This window comes from Siphateles boraxobius, unplaced genomic scaffold, assembly GCF_051911475.1.
Source record: "Siphateles boraxobius isolate OS27281-9 unplaced genomic scaffold, OSU_SipBor_1 11, whole genome shotgun sequence".
In the NCBI taxonomy this organism is placed as follows: Eukaryota; Metazoa; Chordata; class Actinopteri; order Cypriniformes; family Leuciscidae; genus Siphateles; species Siphateles boraxobius.
In genome coordinates, this window is record NW_027508711.1 from 2,341,337 (window position 1) to 2,363,540 (window position 22,204).

The 22,204-nt window shown below is 36.1% G+C and overlaps 1 protein-coding gene across 3 annotated transcripts in view; it reads left to right on the top strand.

Annotated features, from left to right (window-relative positions):
- arhgap24 (Rho GTPase activating protein 24) overlaps window positions 1-22,204 on the top strand; it is a 134,177-nt gene that overhangs the window by 39,592 nt on the left and 72,381 nt on the right. For all 3 annotated transcript variants that reach the window (XM_077194156.1, XM_077194157.1, XM_077194155.1), the window contains one exon: window positions 11,276-11,363. In XM_077194156.1, the coding sequence (XP_077050271.1) occupies window positions 11,276-11,363 (88 nt within the window). The remainder of the gene's footprint in view (window positions 1-11,275; window positions 11,364-22,204) is intronic.

A 22,204-nucleotide genomic window follows, 5' to 3' on the forward strand; every position in this document is an offset into this window, starting at 1 on the left:
TTAACTATTATTCCATAATTTACACACCCTCAAGCCACATCATATATAGGTGTACAGTATATGACCTAGGATGCCTGGTTTATAAAGTTATATAAATATGGATTTCTTTCTTACAAAAACGCATTGCTTTGCTTCAGAAGGCCTCTATTAACCCACTAGAGCCGTATGGATTACTTTTGTGATGGATGGATGCGCTTTTTTGGGCTTCAAAGTCTATGGTACCATTCACTCCCATTATAAAGTTGGGAAGAGCCAGGATATTTTTTTTTAATTACTCCAATTGTGTTTGCTGAACGAAGAAATTCACATACACCTAGGATGGCTTGAGGGTGAGTAAATTATGGGATCATTTTCGTCTTTGGGTGAACTAAAACTTTAAATAAAATAAACGTTAAAGGGGCTATATGTAGAATTCATAAACTCTTTTTATTAACGACAACGGTGGCTATTAAGTGAACTGCAGACAGCAACTTATTTCTCATGCTCGCACTTGTGTGCCTATAACGTCCAAGAGACTGAATGTTATTCAGTGCTCTGATATACTGACGGTGAAGTTCTTTTTCTTTCTTTGCTTAGAAGTAAAAATTTGGAAATACCCTTGCAGCGATATACTGTTGAACATCCCGACGCAGTCCGTGCCACTGAGAGCGACATTTAGATGAGTATGTGCTGCATGCTTTCCTCTCAATGACACTTGTGTTCACAAAATTCACTTGTGACTATATACTATATAGATCAGACTATATGAGACTATACTTTGAATCAATCCCTTTTCTTTGCATGACACATTGACGTTACATGCCAAAATAGCTCTTTTGGCATTATCCTGAACATTGTTTAAGCATTCATTTCATGTGTTATAGAACGGAAGAGCTCTCGGGAACGCACGTAAACGTCACATCCAGTTTTCCTGGCACAAATATCTTGAGTCGTTCAAATAAAAATCAGTCTACGGGCTTTCATAGACAACCTAGAAAGTCCAGGAAGGTCTCGTTTTTTAAGTTTTGTTACAAAAAGCGATTCATATATGAAAATTCTTACATATACAGCCCCTTTAGCTGAAATAAAATAGCGAAATCTATCAGATTTCATTAGAAATATCTTAATTTTGTTTTTGAACATGAATGAAACTCTTATGGGTTTCGAACGACATGAGCATGAGTAATTGATGGCAGAAACTTATGGTGAGCGTTAGTTGAGTTTCTTGTGAAGAACTCTGTTATATGTGGTTGTTTTGGTTGGCTTGTTGTTTTGACATGAGGCAGCACACTAAGTTTGGAACAGAGCTCTGAAAGGAAAAGGTGAAGGTAGCCAATCTGTTTAACCCTGAGGGATATTGTTGTACAATGTTGTACAAACTGCAGCTTTTGACTCTGAGCTATGAAAAGATCATATTAAACTAGAGAGGATTTGTGCTCAGAGTGAATTTGTTCCTCCTAACTGAACACAACACAACAAAACAATGAACATGAAGATGAAAGACCTCTGAGCTCTAAGATGTGTGTTGCATGATTCCCTCTGACTCATGCAAGTCCAGGTTGTGAACGCAGGTTTTTCTCACCAAAGCTCAAACTTGCAGCAAAAAGGGAGTTTAGAGTGATTCATGTGGCCTCTTATGTCTCTCGTATTATTCATGATTGGTCATTGGTATGCTGGGCTAGCTGGCAATTTGACATTTTGCCTCGGTGCAATCGCTGTTTGAAATTAGAGTTCTGAAATATATATATAAAAAATTGAGGTTGAAGAGTTTTTTTGTTGCCATAGCCTAAATGAACATTGATTTTTGGATCAAATAAATAACAAGTCTCTTTTGTTTTGTAGGCTGGTACCCTGGTTTCTGTGTTTGTTAAAAATAATAGACAGTAATATAGGATGTGTGTTTATTAAACTGGGATAGGATGAAGTATTTTAACATTGAAGAAATCACACACTTCAGCTGATTCATATTGTAAGATACAAAACCTCTTCCATCAGAACTTTTAGCAAACTAAAGTAAAATTGCCTCATTTAAGCCACTCACAAGTATACGGTTAATACAGACAGTTTACAGGACATAGATTTAGTGTGCTCTAATAAAACCAGCTAATTGGCTACATTTACATTTATTTCAAGGCGTTTGATAAAATAATAAATGTAGATGTAGCAAGTAATGTTTTATTAGTAGACTAGAGACTAATGTGCACTCTATAAACTGATGCTGGAAAAGATAAATAGATTTGTACTTGAATAACATTTAATTTTCCAAAACTCAAAATTACCTATTAATAACTACCAATTAAAGGCTGATTTTATATCAGGTATAGCAAATGATGTCAGAGTTGAGTGGCATATAAATAAATACACTACACTTTTGTTTTTGTTTTACTAACGTGACAGTAAAGTGACAGTAAAGACGTTTAAAATGGTTACTTAGACTTACAAAAGTTGTTGTTACAAAAGATTTCAATTTTACATAAATGCTCTTTTGAGCTTTCTATTGATCGAAGAATCCTGAAAAAAATGTATCATGGTTTATAATAAGACATAATAAGAAATGTTTCTTGGGCAGCAAATCAGCATATCAGAATGATTTCTGAAGGATCATGTGACACTGAAGACTAATGATGCTGAAAATTCAGCTTTGCATCACACAATATTTTCAGATAGAAAACAATGTTTCAAATTGTAATATTTCATTTTTCAATATTTCATAATATTGCGTTTTTGATTAAATAAATGCAGCCTTGGTGAGCATAAGAGACTTCTTTCATAACATTAATTTGAACACAGGAAGACACCTTTTGTCACACAAACACAGACTATGTGGCCTATATATCTCTGTTTGCAGATACTGTGTATAGAGCATCTCACAGGGGAACATTGGTCTGGAATGGATGTAGGTAATGGAAAGTTGAGGTTAATCACATTTCTGAACTGCAGCAGTCTGGTTGTGGGCAGACCCCCTATCTACAGGTACACCAGACGCCAAACCTGATTTTATCAGGTCTGCCATTGTGGGCATTTATAATATTACTGCCAGTAATTAGGTTTAGTCTCCTCAGCCCTCCTCAGAGGCACAGAACAAATTTCAGCAAACAGAGAAACACATTTGGCAACTCACTTGTGCCCAATCAAAACGGCTGGATAGTTGCTGTCCATTTCAGAATTAGTTTTTGATTTAAATTCCTGGCAAACTATCTAATTTCCCACCTGTTTTCTGTTAGACAACCATAAACTGTGGTGATGGTAATTATGTTTACCTGCGGCTACTCTGTGGTAGATTTTTAGGAGTTTTAGTGGCATATATCTGAACTGAAAGTTGTCAGGATGGTAATCTGCAAATAGACTTTGGGAGTCATTCATAGCCTGTGACAGCCAATGTTTTTGAGAACTGGTTCATGAGAGTCATTTATTCAGAATCGTACTACACTGTGGCGCTGTGTGTTTTTATTCTCTTAAAGGGGTGGTACAATGCCCCTTTTTACAATATGTAAAATAAGTCTCTGTTGTCCCCAGAGTGTGTATGTGAAGTTTTTAGCTCAAAATACCTCACAGATAATTTTTTACAGCATGTTAAAGTTGTCCCTTTTTGAGGCTCTTAAAAACGCGTCGTGTCCCTTTAAATGCAAATGAGCTGCTGCTACCTGCACAGAGGGTGAAGCATCAACTGCTTGTGTGTGTTAGTAAATATGATTACCTCACGCAGACATGCACTAAAAGGTCAGAAACTGCCTTTTATGTTTAAACTGGAGTCGGACAAAGATGGAGAGACTCAAGAAGAAGTGATAACATGTAGAATGCAACAGGACGTTTCTGAATGGTTAGTTGATGAATTTATGTTGCTGATGTGGATTTAACTATCTTCAAGTCATTGATAGCATATTCTGTCATGATAATCTATAAATCGCTTGTGTGGGAACTGTTGTAAGATGCCTACAGAGTGACATGCTATTGTACTACACTAAAACACTACTGTACTACAACAACTCTTCTTCTTAACACTGCTTGCAGGGCTTGTTAGGTTTTGTGATGTCACTAACCCGGGAGGAATGTCTTTTAGTCCCTACCAGCCGTTTGTTGAAGTCCTGAAAAACGATTTCTTTAAAATCAAATATCTTCCTTTGCTTTGAACTTTGAGAGTTGTAACTTTGCAGATGTTGTTTATGCTCAAACAGCAACATTACACACTAACTAAAGTTAGAAAAGTAAAATCATAATCAACCACCCCTTTAAAACCCCGGGTTCATAAAAGTCATTAATTCAGAATCGTACCACACTGTTATGCTGCATATTTTGTAATTCGTTCAGGAATCATAGGCTACTGCACTAGTTGGACTATATGTTTTTGATTCACTACAAAGAAACGGCTCATAAGAGTAATTTTTTTGAAAATCGTACTACCCTGGTTGGACTATATGTTTTTGATTGACTAAAAAGAGTCGGTTGATAAGAGCCATTAATTTGAAATTGTACTATACACTGTTGCACTGTATGATTTTTATTCACTAAAAAGACCCAGTTCATAAGAGCAATTCGTTCAGAATAGGGGTGTGTGATATATACCGTCTGTGATAATATCGTAATTGCTGTTTTAACGATGTGTGATTTGACATTATCGAGTAGCCAATAGCCTATCCCTCACATCACACACCCAGAGAGTGCATACATACTCTACGTGATGTAGTTTTGTAGATTAGACTAGTGCGGGTGCGCATTTAGTGTGCACGCATTCACTGCGTGATTTAGTCTTTATTTATATAATTTAGTAATGAATTATTATCACAAGAGTGCAGTTTTTCTCCAAATATCAGCATGCTAACAAATGTGATATTGATTTTATGCAAGTTTAATAAACAAAAAGTTAATATTAATTGACTTACATTTTAGACACCATATTGCCTGTTTTTGCTCTATTTCGCCAACGAAAATAGTTCAAAACAAAGCCATACACAGCGGTGTTTCCTTACTGAGTGAATCAGCTTTTTGAACGAATCAGTTGACTCGGATAGATCAAATGCTTCTTACCTTGAATGAATCTGCCTTTTGAATGAATCGGTTGAATCTCAATGATTCACTTATTATCAGTGACTTGCTGCCACCTACTGGCGGTTCAGTTTCACATTTAATGTATCTTTTCTTGTTTTAAATAATTTTAAATATCAATATGCAATATTCAATATTGCAAAGATGAATTTTGTTGATACTGATTTCATTTGGATTGGTAACAGCCCTATTGTGTTTATTTTATTTATATTGGCTGATTTATAATTTATTTTATTAAATTTATGAAATTGACACAAATATGATACATGCATATAATTAGGTTTAAAAAATGGTTTTATAAAGGTAAAAATTCCCATATTAGGTAAAAATCAATTGAAACGTATTGGAAAAAATGATTTCTGTCACTGCTGTGAACTGACCACCAGACAGAGTTTGAAGAATATCAAATTCTTTAGGAGTTTAAATTCTTTAAACCTGCCAAAATACCAACACAATAAACACACTCAGCAAAATTTCGTCTAATAATCGTTATCAAGAAAATCCCAGAAACTATCGAGATATAATTTTTTGACAATATCGCACACCTCTAGTTCAGAATCATACTATACTGTTGTGCTGTATGTTTTTGATTCACTAAAAAGAGTCTGTTCATAAGAGCCATTAATTTGAAATTGTATTATACACTCGCTGCGTTGTATGTTTTTGATTCATTAAAAGAGCCGGTTCATAAGAGCAATTCGTTCAGACCCATACTACACTGTTGTGCTGTATGTTTTTGATTCACTAAAAGAACTGGCTCACTGAGTCATTTGTTCTGTAATCGAATATACAGATAGGGCTGTACTGTAGATTCTGTAGCATCGGGTGCAGTGGCTTTTTTAGTACAGTGTTCAGTCAGCATCGGCAGAAAAACATGCTTGAGAGAAGCGCTGATCGATGGACGAACAATTCTCATGTCATTTAAAGTTACTTCAAATGTTTTAAATATTAGATTGCTTTTATTATAAACATTAAATCTGTCTAGACTATCTATATAGGAGTATATGCATGCAAACTATGTTAGAGGCAAAACGCATCTGTATAACAATAAAAAAAATAAAAACAATCAAGCATAACCTCAGGCTAAACTAAAGTAACAAAATAATAATAATAATGTTTTATTTTAAAAAGGTATAAAAATAGGCCTCTCTATTTTTAGTAACAAAATATTAATGTACTGTATTTAAAAAAAATAATATCCCCCAATTTTCTCCCCAAAGAGAAAATAACTTGCATTGTAAACATCTGATTTCACCTGCATACGGTTGTTGCACTCGCACTCGCTGCAGGCAAAAGACTGCATATTTAAAAGCCGAAAGAAAGAAAGGTGAGTGAATGTGGCCTCTAAGTGCGAAAAAGCACTGCAGGACAAACAGGGGCCACTAATGAACAGGACATGAGGGCAACCCTCTGAGGAAAAGTCAAGGTTAAATGTTCAAATGTGCACCTAATAGGACCATTCCACAGTAAATGGCTCTCCCTTAATTAATTCCATGGGACCGTTTAGGACTTCGGGCCTAAGTACTGGATTGTAGCTTGTTTTATATTCTCCTGTTCCCTTTGGTCCTCCACCATCAATCTCCACTGGTTGATAAACAAATGAAGCAGCTCTTCTGATCCGATCTGGGGGTAGATTTTTGCGTCTCTGTGGGGGATTCCCACATACAAGTTTCTGAGAAGCTGACTTCGTTTTGGCACCAAGACTGAAATCTAATTAAAGATACACAGTAGTGACATAACAAAGCTTTTTTTGTTGTTGCTTTGTTCTGCTTCTTTATTTTATTTTTTCTCAAGCATGGAGGGAAATTCCTGAGATGATATTAAGCTAACCTCTGCCCCTGTTCAATGTAGGACAGCTTACTGGGGCAGTGGACCCAATATCTAATTTCCTCTTCCCAAAGTTTCCATTCCTGTGTTGTCCAGATCATCCAGAAGGCCCATGGTAGTCTCTTTGATCTATCTTTGCAGTATATTTCTGGTTGGTTGTGTCAAAGTATGAACCGTTGAGGTCTGGCTTGAGGTGTTAATGAGGACGCAATAAAACAGCGAGGACTCCAGAGGTCAGCGAGGTGCAACACCTTACTGGGAGATTAACTGCTGCCCCAAAGCATTGACCATGGGAACCCAAGGGGTGCATTGAGATCATTAAGTACAGAGAGAGTAAAGGTTTTGGAGAGTGACTTTTTGCCTTGTTGTGAGAGAACAAGAAGACGTCGCTCATTCAGTGACCTGAGCTGGTGGGAGGGAGCATACATTTGTAGTAGTGGGTTGAGGTGGGTTGAGGGGAGGCTGAAAGCCAGCGTTAGAATTTTAAACTTGATTCTGGCCAGAACTGGGAGCCAGTGGAGTGACTTAGGCTGAGTGAAGACTAGACAAGCTGCTGCATTCTGCAAAGGCTTAGTCGTGCTTGTTGGAAGTCCCACTAGTAGAGGATTGCAGTAGTCCAGTCTTGAAATTACAAGCGCTTGGACGAGTAGCTGTGTTGTGTATTCTGACTGGAAGGGTCTGATTATCCTAATGTTGTAGAGTGCAAATCTGTATGACCGGAGCGTTGTTGAGATGTGGTTGGAAAAGCTCAGCTGTTCGTCAAACACTATCCCCAGGTTCCTTGCTGTCCTGGATGGTGTTAGTGTTGTGGACTCAAGTTGCACAGTGAAGTTGTGGTCTATTAATGGGTTTGCAGGGATTACAAGGAGCTCTTTCTCCGCAAGATTGAGCTGCAGATGATGATCCTTCATCTAAGGATGGAAGGCGGGCAGAGACACGAGCCGAAACAGTGTGGTCAACTTATTTTAACTTGAGCGCCACATTTTTAGAACAACGTATCATGCGTGAGACGCTGCAAAAGACACAAGACACAGACACAATGGTTAAGGATGTCTGTCTAGTGCGGGTTTACACAGGAAAACGATGGAAAAGTAACACAGTGGAATGGAACAATGTGTTCTTACTGTGGTAAGTTTTTTTAAATGGCCAAATGCAGATCAGAATAGTACACTGAAAATGTAGGTTATATATGAAAGTTGGCATGCTTGAGTAATCCCATCGTGCTTTGGGCCATACTCCACCATAAATGTCATGATCATTGTTGTTGTTCACCAAAGCAAATACAAATTCTTTCACATCTCTTGTGTAGAGTAAGCAAGGAAGTATGACAAGGAGACACATGGTTCCTCTGCTCTGGATTTGGCCGGGGTTTTGTTCCTGGACTTTTGATGGTGTGTCTTTCCATGTTTTTCCACATGAAATGCCTCTGGGGGCAACAAAAATGCCTTTAATTGAAGGGTCCATGTATTTAGAAACCCACCCTCAAGCCTCCGGTTCTAAAACAGGAACTGCTGCCCACATCAAACTGGTGACCTGCCTCATTGTGGGTTGAAATTTGTGCTATCTTCATGAGCCCCACCAATGTTCCGGCAGGTAGAGTTTCTGCCGCTTAAGAAGTTCGAGTTCAACTTGAACACACTGTCAGCAGTTCAGTTCTCGTAAAGGTTTATGATGTTTTAACATAGGCAAGTCTCTGCACCACATGCAGAGAGACTTTAAAACCCCAGGGGAAGAGGTCATTGTGTAATGATCATCATATGTGGCTGCTTTTTACTTATTTCACTCGTATTACCATGACAGGCACCACTTACATCCAGGAACCCTACAATCTAGACCAAGTATTTTTATAAGGACTTGTTTACTGAGTCTTATATCATAGTAAACTGAGCCTACTGGTTCTAAGACTCCATGAAGTCTAGAAAATGACAACTGGCTTGTGACATTTATGTACACTGCTGCATATTTATGATTTCGTTATGAAAACCCAAACTCGTTATTAAGTCAGACCTCACTATATCGCTTATATTTACAGCCAGGAATTTAGATATAGCCTACACTACCATTCAAAAGTATCTTATGCTCACCAAGGCTGCATATTTTGATAAAAAATACAGTAAAAACAGTAAGATTTTGAAATATTATTGCAATTTTAAATAACTGTTTTCTTTTTTGAACATATTTTTATTTCTGTGACGCAAAGCTGAATTTTCAGCATTATTACTCCAGTCTTCAGCGTCACATGATCCTTCAGAAATCATTCTAATATGCTGATTTGCTGTTGAAAACCGCTGTGCTAAGAACAGCATTTATTGGAAATATATATTTTTTTGTAACAAATGTATTTACTATTGCTTTTGATCAATTTAGGGCACCCTTGCATTTTTTTATTTAGTTTTTTTTAATCAAGTTCATTTAGATTCTGATAATGTCATGTAACCAAAGCTCTAGTGGAGAGATTTAAATAATGTATCAGCCACTATGTTAAGTATCCTTCTTAAATCTCTGCATCCTAAATGTTCTCAGTGTTTCCAAGCATGTTGAGATACTGGATACGGAATATATGCACTGATATTTGATAAGGAAGTAACTGAGCTTTCTCTCTCCCAATGAAATGTGCCTTTTAAGCCCCACTATAGCACATATATGAAATACTCTCTCTCAAAGGTGACTACTTTAGACCTCTGCAGTTGTTTCCCTGCAGACCATAAATAACCCCAGTTTCCCAGAGCATACTGTAATGCTACTATTAAAATCTATCTGAAAACATTTCTCAACACATGTTGTGTTAATGGCATTCATTGTGCCGTCTGACCACGCGTGACTGTCAGTCATTTGTATCTTGATTCTGTAATTTAAATACCAGGATGAAGTTACACCTGGCAGTAAAATGTTTGGAAATTCCCTTCAAACGCTTATTTAAGGTACAAAATAATAATCACATAAAAATTTTTTTATATCTACTGTAGACCCCAATATGTTGATCCCCTTGTGTGAGACCCCTTCGTGAAATATAGACAGCAATTTATTTTGATCTGTAAAAACTGATTTTTCTCTAGAAAATAAAAATGTAAAAAATGTGTGTAAATATTATCTGGAAAATTATATATAGCTATATATTTAGTGCTGTCAATCGATTGCAATTAATCAAGATTTTTCTCAGTTTCTGGGGATGAAAGGAGTAATTATGGCCATTCAACACTGAAAGCCATATTTTGTAACATTTAATAGACTTTAAGAGTATAACAACTTTTAATTTAAATGAACTTAAAGCAATCTTCACTCGAGCTGCACGATTAATCTTTAAAATATTGCGATCTCTTTTCAAACACCTATTCGATCTTATCCCTACATGACAAGTAATCAAAGGTTTATCAGACATAGCTGAATCGAAGTATGATCACATCATACTGTCATGTTGAAATTTAGTATTGTAGATGATGAGGTACAATATACAGAACATTTCCATTCTGTGCACATGACACATACTGCATGATAGTAAGGTAATAATAAGATAGAAAATGACAAACAGAGAAATACAAACCAATAGAGAAGAAGTCATCGCTAGAGGAGTGCGAGAAAGCAGAAGGATAAAGAGACACAGATGAGTGCTCTGGTGGTGGTAACATGGCCCTTGTGGTGTGCTGATGTTGGGTCTATTTAAAGCACCAGTTCATCCAGCGTGTTAAAGCACCAGTTCATCCAGCGTGTCAAACACTGATCTATAATGCCACAGCAGTCGCAATGCTGCTTAGGATCCGATTTCTACATAATAACAAGAGCTTTGTCGACTCTAATGCCGCCTGCGCTATATTATACAGACCCCCAAGGGATCCATCTGTAACCTCTGAACTGCCAGCGCTGCTGATTTCTGCCTTCAGATGCCCAACACACACACACACACGCACACACACACACACACGCACACACGCACGCACGCACACACACACACACACATGTATGTATGGATATATAATATTTTTATATTTGATTTAATATATATCAAAATTATATAAAAATAATATAATACAAATATTTTTATTTTATAAAAAAGTAATTAACCTAAGTTTACTTTTTATGAAACATATTTTTATTTGTTGTGTTATATTTGATTTATTATTTTTGTCTAATTTTGATATATATTAAATCAAACTTTATATTTATATATTTTTTTTTATATTAGTTTTCAATTCTATAAATTAAATCAAACTCATTTGAAATCTAAATCAAAATATATAACTGAAAAATAAGTCTCAAGAAAGTGATTTTCCACATTTAACTTTTTATTTTTCCTCAGTCCAACAATTCTTTTCTCCAATGCATCTGAGCTTTTTCCTTACTGTGATTTATTTTTCTCGTACGTCTTACTTTCTTCGGCTTAGTTTATGTCTGACTATTTGTTTATTTTTTGGCGTTTTGGTTCCTCTAGGGCACCATTTCCCTACCTGGCAACAGAGTCACCGAACATCCCAGCAATGGGGAGGAAAGCGGAAAGTTCCTATTTGAAGTCATCCCAGGTAAGGAGAAACCTTTTTATTTTTTTTTACCATGTCTGTTTTTGCAATACATTCTTTCTTTGGCTTTCATGATGGCACCCAAATGACCTCACTCGCTGAGAAGAGGTCTTCAAAGACATTCATCAGAGATAATGAGAACAGATCAACACGCTGACAAACACAGCTGAATCCTGCTCCAGACACATGCAACATATCACAGGCAGTCTGTGTCATTTCTGTTCAACAGTCTCTTGCATTTGTTAACAATTTTATAAACTTCTTGTCATCTAAACCAACCAATGTGTTCTCAAATAGATCCGTCTTTATAAAAGTTTGGGGGTGATTTGTTTTTCTCCCAAATGCAGTTTAGTGATGAATGATGCTGGGTCTGCCACCTGCTGTAATTAGTTTACAGATCACATGCTTCTTTCTCTCTGGTTGTGTTTGGAAAGGGTTCAGATAAAACACAGATGTCCCTCTCGTGCGGTGGATGATGAATCACTGAGGACAGATGAGTGCTTGAGGAGCGCTACTTCCTGTTGAGTTCTGGGGAACGCTCTGATAACATACACACCTGAGTTTGAAAGTAAATAAATTACTTCAACAGAAATCTGCTTTCTAATAGCTGTAAATGTGGTAACGCACACATTCAACAACACTTACGGTTACTGGTTTGAATCAGTTTGCTGAAAAAAAAGAAGGAAAAAAAAAAATATATATATATATATACGCGATTAATCGTTAAAAGATTGTGATCTCTTCTTCACAAATATCTTTCCAACCTCACAGTATGGTTATTTCTGTTACAAATTTTCAAATTATAACAGAAGTCCTGGGATAAAAGTTTTTAGTTAAGATATAAACACGGTAGCGATCAAAATAGAGCAAATCACAAGTAAGGCGCTTAAAGTAAATATTGTATCATTACATCGTTATGCCACTAGGTGGCGAGGCGACAAATGACTGTTAAAAACTATGGCTGCATCCAAAATCGCATACTGTCTTTCTTGAGTAGGTACTTATTTTGAATAAGTAATAATTTCATGGTTACTAAAAAGTATGTTCTAAATTGTATGAATGTGTGTAGTATGAATGTAATCTGGACGTACTACATTCGCAATGTTGTCATTATCATGTGACCTACAGCATCAGTTGGGTCGCTTCACTACCATTCACAAATCCTCTCCCGTGGCCTCATGGGATAGTTAAGTGTCCATAGTATGGACACTTCAGAATCTCTCCGGAGGAAGTTGGTCATCCAGGTACTTTTTGCCTACTCTTTTATGAGTACTGTGAATTCGGACATCTTTTGTCATTTCAGATGCAGCCTATATTTGTTATTTAATGATTCATGCAAGAGATTCATTCAAAAACACTGATTCATCCAGTAATGAAAGAAGTGAAGACTTCATGAGTGAGTCATTGAATCATTCATTCAAAACGGTTTATTCTAATTCATTCAAATTAAATATATATATTTTTGAATAGACTGTTGCAATTAACATTCCTGTCAGAACCTCTTGTAAATTACGTAGTTTTTTTTAAGTTGTCTTCATAATCATGTGAGAATCGTGATCTATTTGTAGATGTAGATGTATTTTGAAAACTTGAACGGTCATAAAGTGCACAGATAAATCATTTTGAACAAATACTGTAATATTCCAGAAAAAAATAACAACTGTAAATTTTGATTTCATGGTGACTTTAAGTCTAAATGATAAAACAGAGGAATCTGATTCTTCTTAAAATACTTTTTTTGTTTTTTATAAGGATTTCTACGGTGACATTCACATCACCTTCTGCAGTGGAATGAACCGTGTCTGTTGTCATCAGTGTGTTGGTGAAGCACGTGAGCACACTGTGTCTTTGTTTCGCAGACTTGTGACCTTGTAGAAGGCAAAAAGTTAGTTTTAGGTCTTTGTAATGAAGCATTGGACCTTCATCTACGGTGACACTGTGGCATTTCCATGAATAAGGCCTTTTTTGCGGAGTAGATTAATATGACACATTGCTTGCTACTGACCCTGTCATCACGTTCTTCTTATTAGTGAAGGAGGTAAATGCCACGTTGTTTCTATCAGCGATATCATCACAATCCCATGCGCCAAAGGGGCAACTGCAGTTGAGTTGCATGGGAATGCTAACGGATAGCTCCAGGTATTACAGGCGTCTTTGGCCTGTGTGCAGAAATCCATCCTGTGCTGCGTATCCCCAGCAGAGAGCCGTGAGAGTGTGTGCACTGTGCCAGAAAACAGCAGAAACTGAGATTTATAGCATGTTTTCAGCTCTTTGGAAACGCAGCACGGCTCCAACTGTCCTGCCAGCGGACTGTGAAAATCCCGAGCCATTGTTCAGCACGTCAGTCTTAGATGAAGGCGTTTAGGAGCGATTCCATGCTGATGTGCACTTTTCCATACACTAGTGTTTTATCATCTTTATCCCGTTTATTCCACTGTTCATCTCAGCAGTATTTTGGAATATTTTTCAGCATCGTTTTTTTGCTGCATTGGCCATGAAATCACTTGTCCTTGAAAACGTTTTTTTGGAGGTAATGTTGTAAAGCTCAGTTCATAAAAGAGGGCTGTTAAAAGTGCATTTAATTTCCTCTCGTCTTTCATAAATACAGATGGGAGTGTTTTGTGTAGGGATAACATGGACTGAATTTCAATTTTTGCCGTCTATTAATTTGGTTCTTTATCGTGTCATTTTGACTGGAAACATTTCTCAGAGCTGGATTTTTGTTAGGGATGCGTGGGGAAATGTGGGGCCTCTGTTATAGGAAAGAGCTCTTAAAGAGTTAAATATTTATCATAATCTATAGCTCGATCCCTTTAAGTTTGCAGCAGGCGACAGCAAAATAAATCTAAAATCTAAAAATTGACAGAAACGAGCGTCTATTAATAAATATCTGCCAGTAAATTAGGAATTATCACATGAGCTAGAGCACTGTATTTCTGAATATTTTATATCTTAATAGGTGGGAAAACATCACGTTTGCAAGAGCAATGTTGCTTTTATACATTTTACACACAATATCGCAATACTTTGTCTGTTTTTGGGCTGTTCTAATGAATCACCATTTTTTTGATGGATTATTTCAGTGAACAATTTAATGACTCCCTCAAAGATGGTCACTTTTTTCATTTTTGAATAAATCAGTATTTTGAATGAATTTCGTAAATGATTCAATGACTCCCTCATGAAAATAGTCACTTGTTTTGTTCCTGAACAAATTACGCTGCGTCCAAAATCGAATACTTCCCTACTTTATAGCATGTGATTCTGAAAGGCACATTCGATGCGCGCTTTACTATCCCATGAGGCTACGGGAGAGGATTTGTGAATGGAGGTGAAGCGACTCAAACCAAATGTAGTACTATACTATACACTGTTTTTGAATGAATCAGTTTAGAAAATGATCCAGTGACTCCCTCATAAGTTAGCATTTTTGAATGAATCAGTTTAGAAAATGATCCAGTGACTGCCTCATAAATTAGCATTTTTGAATGAATCAGTTTAGAAAATGATCCAGTGACTCCCTCATAAATTAGCATTTTTGAATGAATCAGTTTAGAAAATGATTCAGTGACTGCCTTATAAATTAGCATTTTTGAATGAATCAGTTTAGAAAATGATCCAGTGACTCCCTCATAAATTAGCATTTTTGAATGAATCAGTTTAGAAAATGATTCAGTGACTGCCTCATAAATTAGCATTTTTGAATGAATCGGTTAATGAAATGATTCAGTGACTCACTTATAATTTAGCCTTTTTGAATTAATCCATTTAGAAAATGACTTAGTGACTCAGTCATATATTAGTATTTTTGAATGAATCGCTTGACTGGACGGATGATTGATTCTCTCATAAAGACAGTCACTTGTCGCCACCTGGTAACTCGTAGAGATAGAGATGTTTTTGTACCATTGTGTAGTACCATGGCTTTTGGGCCAAAATCATTTCATAGAGCTTGAGACTTACTGATTCACTTACAGATTCAGCACACATTCTTGGATTCATTTTTGACCGATACAAAGCTGAGCTTATCAACATAAATTACGTTATCTGTCAGTCAGGTCGAAATGTTCATTTTGAATGTTCCACAGTGTAGTAGTAAGATTCCTTTCCAATTTCACAGGCCTGTTGCTTTGGATTTCAGACCAGCGAGAGAAAATCGAGTACCTCTTGAACGCAAAATGGGATTTTAATTAAAACCTTTTTTCTTGAAAGTTTTAATATGTGAGGTTCAAATTTGCTCCATCTGTTGCTGCAGTCCAACAGCTCATAATACGTTTCTCTATCACGCAGACAAATCTATTGTCATTATAATGTGAATAATTACCTCACCGGCCCAGTGAACACCAGAATGAAATATCAGAGCTGGTTTCGCAGAGCATGTTGATTGTACCACAGCATGACAAATTTCACACAGTTTTCTGGAAAAGCAAATTAAAACAAACACTACACTGACAGCTTTGTTTCATAACTCTGGTATTATGGATGTTAAATGGATCCAGCCTCATAATCTTTAATCATTTCCCCATCTAGACCACTGTTTACTCACTGATGCTTTATTTATCAGCTTCTAATTTATTAGAATTTCTTTATAACTCACTGACATCCAGTGATAATAATGGGCCGCTGAGAGAAAGTCAAGAAAATGCAGACAAACCTGCAAATCGGAGATCATTTCTGCTTGACTTTCTGCAGGAATAGCTGTGGAATAGTTGAAGCTGAAGTGAGTTTGTGTTCTATCATAAAGGTCATGAAGTTTTTGTTTCACAGACACGAGTGTGATTCAGTCAGTTAGAGTAGAAGTGGACAGAAACCTGCAGATGAGGAACTGAATTTGTGTGCTTTCAGAGAACACCTGCAAAACCATCAACTGAGACATTGTTTTCTTTCTTTTGTTTCTTCTTTCTTTTGTTTCTTCTTTCCTGTCTTTATTTTCTCTTTATTTTTTCATTTACACTTTATTTTGAGGTGACGTAGTGACATTGTACTCAAATAAGTACTGAGTAATATTAATTAACTTGTACTTTCTATAGAGTTACGTTTAGGGTTACTTGTAGTAACGTGTAACTAACTACAAAGTGGTACCATTTATTCCTTTTTTCTTATGCCTTTCTTTCTTTCTTTCTTTCTTTCAATTGTTTGTTTGCTTCATTTGTTGGTTCATTTTTTTGTAGGTTCTTTCTTTCTTTCTTTCTTTCTTTCTTTCTTTCTTTCTTTCTTTCTTTCTTTCTTTCAATTGTTTGTTTGCTTGTTAATTTGATTGTTCGTTCAGTCCTCCATTTTGCCAGTTCTTTCTTTCTTTCTTTCTTTCTTTCTTTCTTTCTTTCTTTCTTTCTTTCTTTCTTTCTTTCTTTCTTTCTTTCTTTTTTTTAATTGTTTGTTCACTTGTCAGTTCTTTCTTTCAATCAATTCGCTCTTTCTTTCTCATTTGTTTGTTCTTTTTTGTCATGCCTTCCTCCATCCATTCATTCATTATCTTGTTCATTGGTCGGTTAGTTCATTAATTTGTTACTTTGTTCATTTATTCCATTCCTTAGTTCTTTCTTTCTTTCTTTCTTTTTTTTCTCTCTTTCTTTCTTTCTTACTTTTGTTCTTTCTTTCCTTCTTTCTTCCTTTCTTTCAATTGTTTGTTTGCTTGTTAATTTGATTGTTTGTTCAATCCTCCATTTTTGTCAGTTCTTTCTTTCAATTGTTTGTTCGTTTGTTAATTTGATTGTTCATTCAGTCCTCCATTTTTGTCAGTTCTTTCTTTCTTTCTTTCTTTCTTTCTTTCTTTCTTTCTTTCTTTCTTTCTTTTTCAATCAATTCGCTCTCTTTCTTTCTTTCTCGATTGTTTGTTCTATTTGTCAGTTCATGCCTTCCGTTGTTCCTCTATTCATTCATTTACTTGTTCATTGGTCGGTCAGTTAATTAATTTGTTTCTTTCTTTCTTTCTTTCTGACCTACATAAATGAGAGCGCAATGGAGTGATTGTTGAATCTCCTGCGGCAAACTATTATTCTCACCTTTAGAATGACTTAATTACAGCACATACCACCTCCATGTCATGCACTGGCTAGACCAGGTGACTTCTAGAAAACAGTGTGCAGTTTAAAACATGGAGGTTGTGAACTCTTGAGATTTACGATGGCTTTAATCTCATTCTGAAGATGAATGTCAAAGTCCGGGTCAAAAAGCTACTGAAACCACAGGACTCTGGGCCATTACTTACTGTTCAGTCATAGTGGCCAAATGGATCAAACCGAAAACAAAGGGGAATTTAATACAGTGGCAGATTTATTTTGGTATTTATCTCCCAACAAATAAAAAATGTTATCATTTTTCAAGATATCAGATAACACTTTTAATTTAAAGCACTTGTCTATTTTAGATAGGGTGACCAGACGTCCCGTTTTTCCCGGGACAGCCCCGTATTTCCACTCTAATTTTAGTGTCCCGACTTTTTCTGAAAAAATCATGTTTTGTCCCTTATTTCATCGTTAATATATATATATTTTTTTTATATATAATTGGTTTCGTTTCCGAAAGGCTAAGTGAATATATATGTTACGTTCAAACCGTGTAGCGCGCGCATGACAGAGAGGGAGAGACCTTGTGTGTGTGTGCTAGTGTGCCTAATGAAGCGCATGTAAGACGCATTAATAGAGGGAATGCATTAACGTCACTTTCCCGCCGGAACACGCCCCCTCAGCCGGACTGAGTGGCAGAAGAGCAGCTGCGTGACTGGATTTAATAGGGGAAACTGCGAAAACGCAAGTAAAACAAACGAGTATCAGTTTAAACTAAAGATTGGACTCAATATAGTGTTCCTTACAACTTACTAAAGATCCAGTGATCCATGGATATTAACATGCAGCCAGGAATCGTGTTTCCTGACATTTATATGTGCCTGATTTCGACACCAGGGAAATACATACAGCAAATTTGCCTGTGAATGCTTTATATAAATACAAAATAGGCAGGTCTAAATCCAGGTGATCACTTATCAATGTTATATATATATCATCATATCGTCTAGAGACTTAAAACTTGTATAGTTTTTTGTCAGTGTTTATTTAAAAATGTCAAATTATACAGAATATACAGTGGTAAATATTTGATTGATGAGTTGTCACTGCAATATATAACAATACAATATATAGAGAATGATTTTACCACTAAATTCAGCATATTGACACAAAAAGGATAACTGCAAATCCACCTTTCGCTGCCTGGAGTCCAGTTGTTTCTATGAATTGTAGCGATCTATTTGCTTCTCTGTTCTGTAGCTTTAGGTAGTCTGTAAAAATATTCCTCATATTTCTTTTCAAATCTAGTTGTACAGTCAGTCTCAAAGCTCTTTCCCGTTTTAGACGCGTTTTGTGTGTTTTTCCGCAGCATTCACGCTGAAAACCAATGCTGCCGCTCAGTCTTTTTGCCACTTGTGGGCGTAACTGCAGTCACTCCGGCCAACGGTGACGTCACGTGCATTCCCTCTATACGCATGCGTTCTGTATCTGTCCCGTATTACACTCCGAGAAATCTGGTCACCCTAATTTTAGAGCAGGTTTACAGTAGAACGGAATTCTGTAGTGCTATAGCAATAAAGGTGAGTTGACTTGAATAAAACAAAACAAAACACTTCCTCATGCTTAACCAATCCATTTTGATGCACATTTTAGTTCAACTAATTTAGCATTGTTTACTGAGATGACATGTGATTAATGAACGTTATCATAAAATATGAACAAAACATCATTTGTCTCTAAAGTTCCTCTGTTTTTCCACAAGGGGTCTGATTCTCTCTGACTCTCTGATGACATGAATCCGTATAGAATTAATCAGTGTTTTAAGCGGACGGGTCTCATCAGGGGGTCCGAGGGCGACTGAGGAATCCAGGGGCTTTTGTCTGAAGGTCGTGGTTGCTCTTCTCTGCTGTTTATTTACACTCTTGCTGCTGTATATGTGTCTTTACAGTGGAGAACGAGTCGTGTCCTCTCGTTTACCGCCAACTGTTCAGACGTTATTCTTTACTTGATCGCTGGTAATTTGCATGGCAATTTATTTCACATTTAGCTTCGACTCCCTGCCAGGACGGTCCTATATCGAGAATCACTAACAAGCCAAGTTAGACTAATGAATGTGTGCGTGAGACTCGGATTTCAGTAACCAACATCGGTTTAAATCCAGGTGCATTGTTTTATTTTAACTGTTTTTCTACGGTTGCTATTATTAATGAAGTATTTGCAGTTGGTTGATGCCATACATGCTTGTGTTATCTCTGCTAGAACAAATAAAAATAAAAAGTCTAAGCACTTTTCAGCTGGCCAGGCAGGGAAACCACTTTAAACCATCGTAGACCTACCCGTTTAAGATGTGGTTTTGCTTTTTAAACATTTCTAAGATTCAATTTAAAGGGATAGTTCATCCCATCTTTTACCCGTCGTCATGTTGTTCCAAACCTGTATGAGTTTGAACATGTCGGTAACCAGACAGTTGATGATAGCCATTGGCTTCCATAGTATTTTTTTCATACTATGGAAGTCAATGGCTACCTTCAAATGTCTGTTTACCAACATTCTTCAAAATATTTTCATTTTTGGGTGAACTATCACTTTAAAATCTCTCATTGACTGACATTAATATAATATTCCAATTCTGCCAATGACGATGTCAGTAATTTTTGTCTGCTGAATTGTGATTGGTTATCAAACTCATCCAGGTTACATGGTAATAATGGAAGCTGAACAATAGAGTGCAACAGTAAGGTTCTGGGAGAAAAAACCCTCATTTTTTTCCATTGTGAAATCTTTACCAGTAACTTATAAAACTTTAAAGACGGCCTTACTGTGAGCTACGAGGTTGTTAATCGATGGTATTTGCTTCTGTTGAAGACGTTAGTCCGCATTATTTCCTACGTAATTTAAAAAAAAATGTTTAAAAGCTAATTTCGTGTTGAAAAACTACATTACCCATGATGCTGTAATGAAATTTCCACCAATCAGGGAGTCGAGACAAGCAAAACACATTATATCTCATTAGTTCCGCCCACTCCCATGAAGCACTGCGAATTACGTAATCAAGTCGGTCTCCCTACTACATGTACACTCATTCTTCTTTTTTAATTTGATTATGCTGTTCGCAATGCTTCATGGGATTGTAGTTCTTTCTATTACTAAAGACGTAATGTACACAGTCTTGTACCTTTGTATTTTTGTATGATTTTCAAATAATATTTTGCTTGAAATCAAAGTTTGCAATGTTATGATTCACCTTGTAGCTGGTTGGATTGATTCATCATGGCCTATAACGCTTTAACAAAGACTTTTTTTAAAATCCCTTTGTATGGGAGAAATGAATGGAAAAAATACTTCCAGAAACAACGTCGCTGAAAAAGTGTGCAGGCTCTGTTGCACGCCATAATTAATTAGGGAGTAGTTCTGTATATTTAATAAAAAGTTAATACTAATTATTAACTTTAACAAAATATTCACTTTAACTCAGTTTTTCTTTATATATATATATATATATATATATATATATATATATATATATATATATATATATATATATATATATATATATATATATATAATGAATCATACAGATACATGTGAGTTTTGCCTTAGCGTATTATGAACTTAAATATTATAATATTGTTATATATGTTTTTTCCCCCACTCACAACATTCATTCTAAATCCGTCATGCCTCTAAGCAGTAACTTAATTCTTTGGCGTGGGCAGGTGAGAAAGAAAGTGCTATAGATGTACGTCTACTGTGTTATCATCCAATGTCTCTCGGACCCCTCCTTACATATCTTGCATGCTTTAAGAAATGTGATAGTCATAGGCACGTCACCACAGGCTGTACATATATTTTCATAGACCAGGTGAAAGGTCACCTAGCAGACAGAGACATAGATGACATTTTTTTGTCGTTTTTTGAGATAGTGGAGAATGTTTGGGTAGAGATACAGAAAGATGGAAAATACATAATACATGTTTATACACTCTAAAAAGTCCATAAAAATAGGGCCCAATGTACTTTTCCATGTTGATTTTCTCACAGGTGTTTTACTTGTATTTTATACACCGGTACCTTTTCCGTTTTTCTGTGGATGTTTCTTAGTGTAATACCAATACCATATTGAAATTTTACTAGACATTTCTTTTTATATGTACCACCATAATACACATATGTGCTTATACGTCTTACAGAAGATAATATAATTGAACATGTGTTCTAATTAAATTAAATTAAAACCTTAATTTGCTGAATCTTTAGAAAATCTTCCCAATTTTGTCTATATCCTCTTTTCTATCTGTTCAAATAGTTTTCATTCTCTCTAGCATATAAACATATGTAATATGCTCGGAATACAGTCATAACCCATTACAATCATTTTTTAAAAGAGACACTAGAATGTTCAATCAGAGAGAATCTTAATCAGAGACTTTAATAATACATGTTTTTTCCATAATAGATTTAACATTCAGTTTGAAACATCCTTGAACATTTGTATTGGACCATTAAAACAATCATTAAAAAAAAGAAGAGTATGAAGCCACCTCTCTATGGCTAAAAACACACCTGTATTAAATTTTCATTATACTGATTAATTATTTTTTGGATGTGTGCCGTATTTTCTTTGTGCAGCTGTCACACTGTACACGGGCCTCACACAGTGAGTTTTTCACTTTCCTTTCACAAGGGCAGGAAGAGCATGTCGTGACATCTTAAGGTCACTGCCTTTGACCTCTAGCTGTATCATCTCCATGGCAACAGCTGATGACATGCAGCTCAATTAACAAAAAGACCGTCAGCTGTTGCTAACGCAATGTGAGACATGATAGTTTAATACGGAGT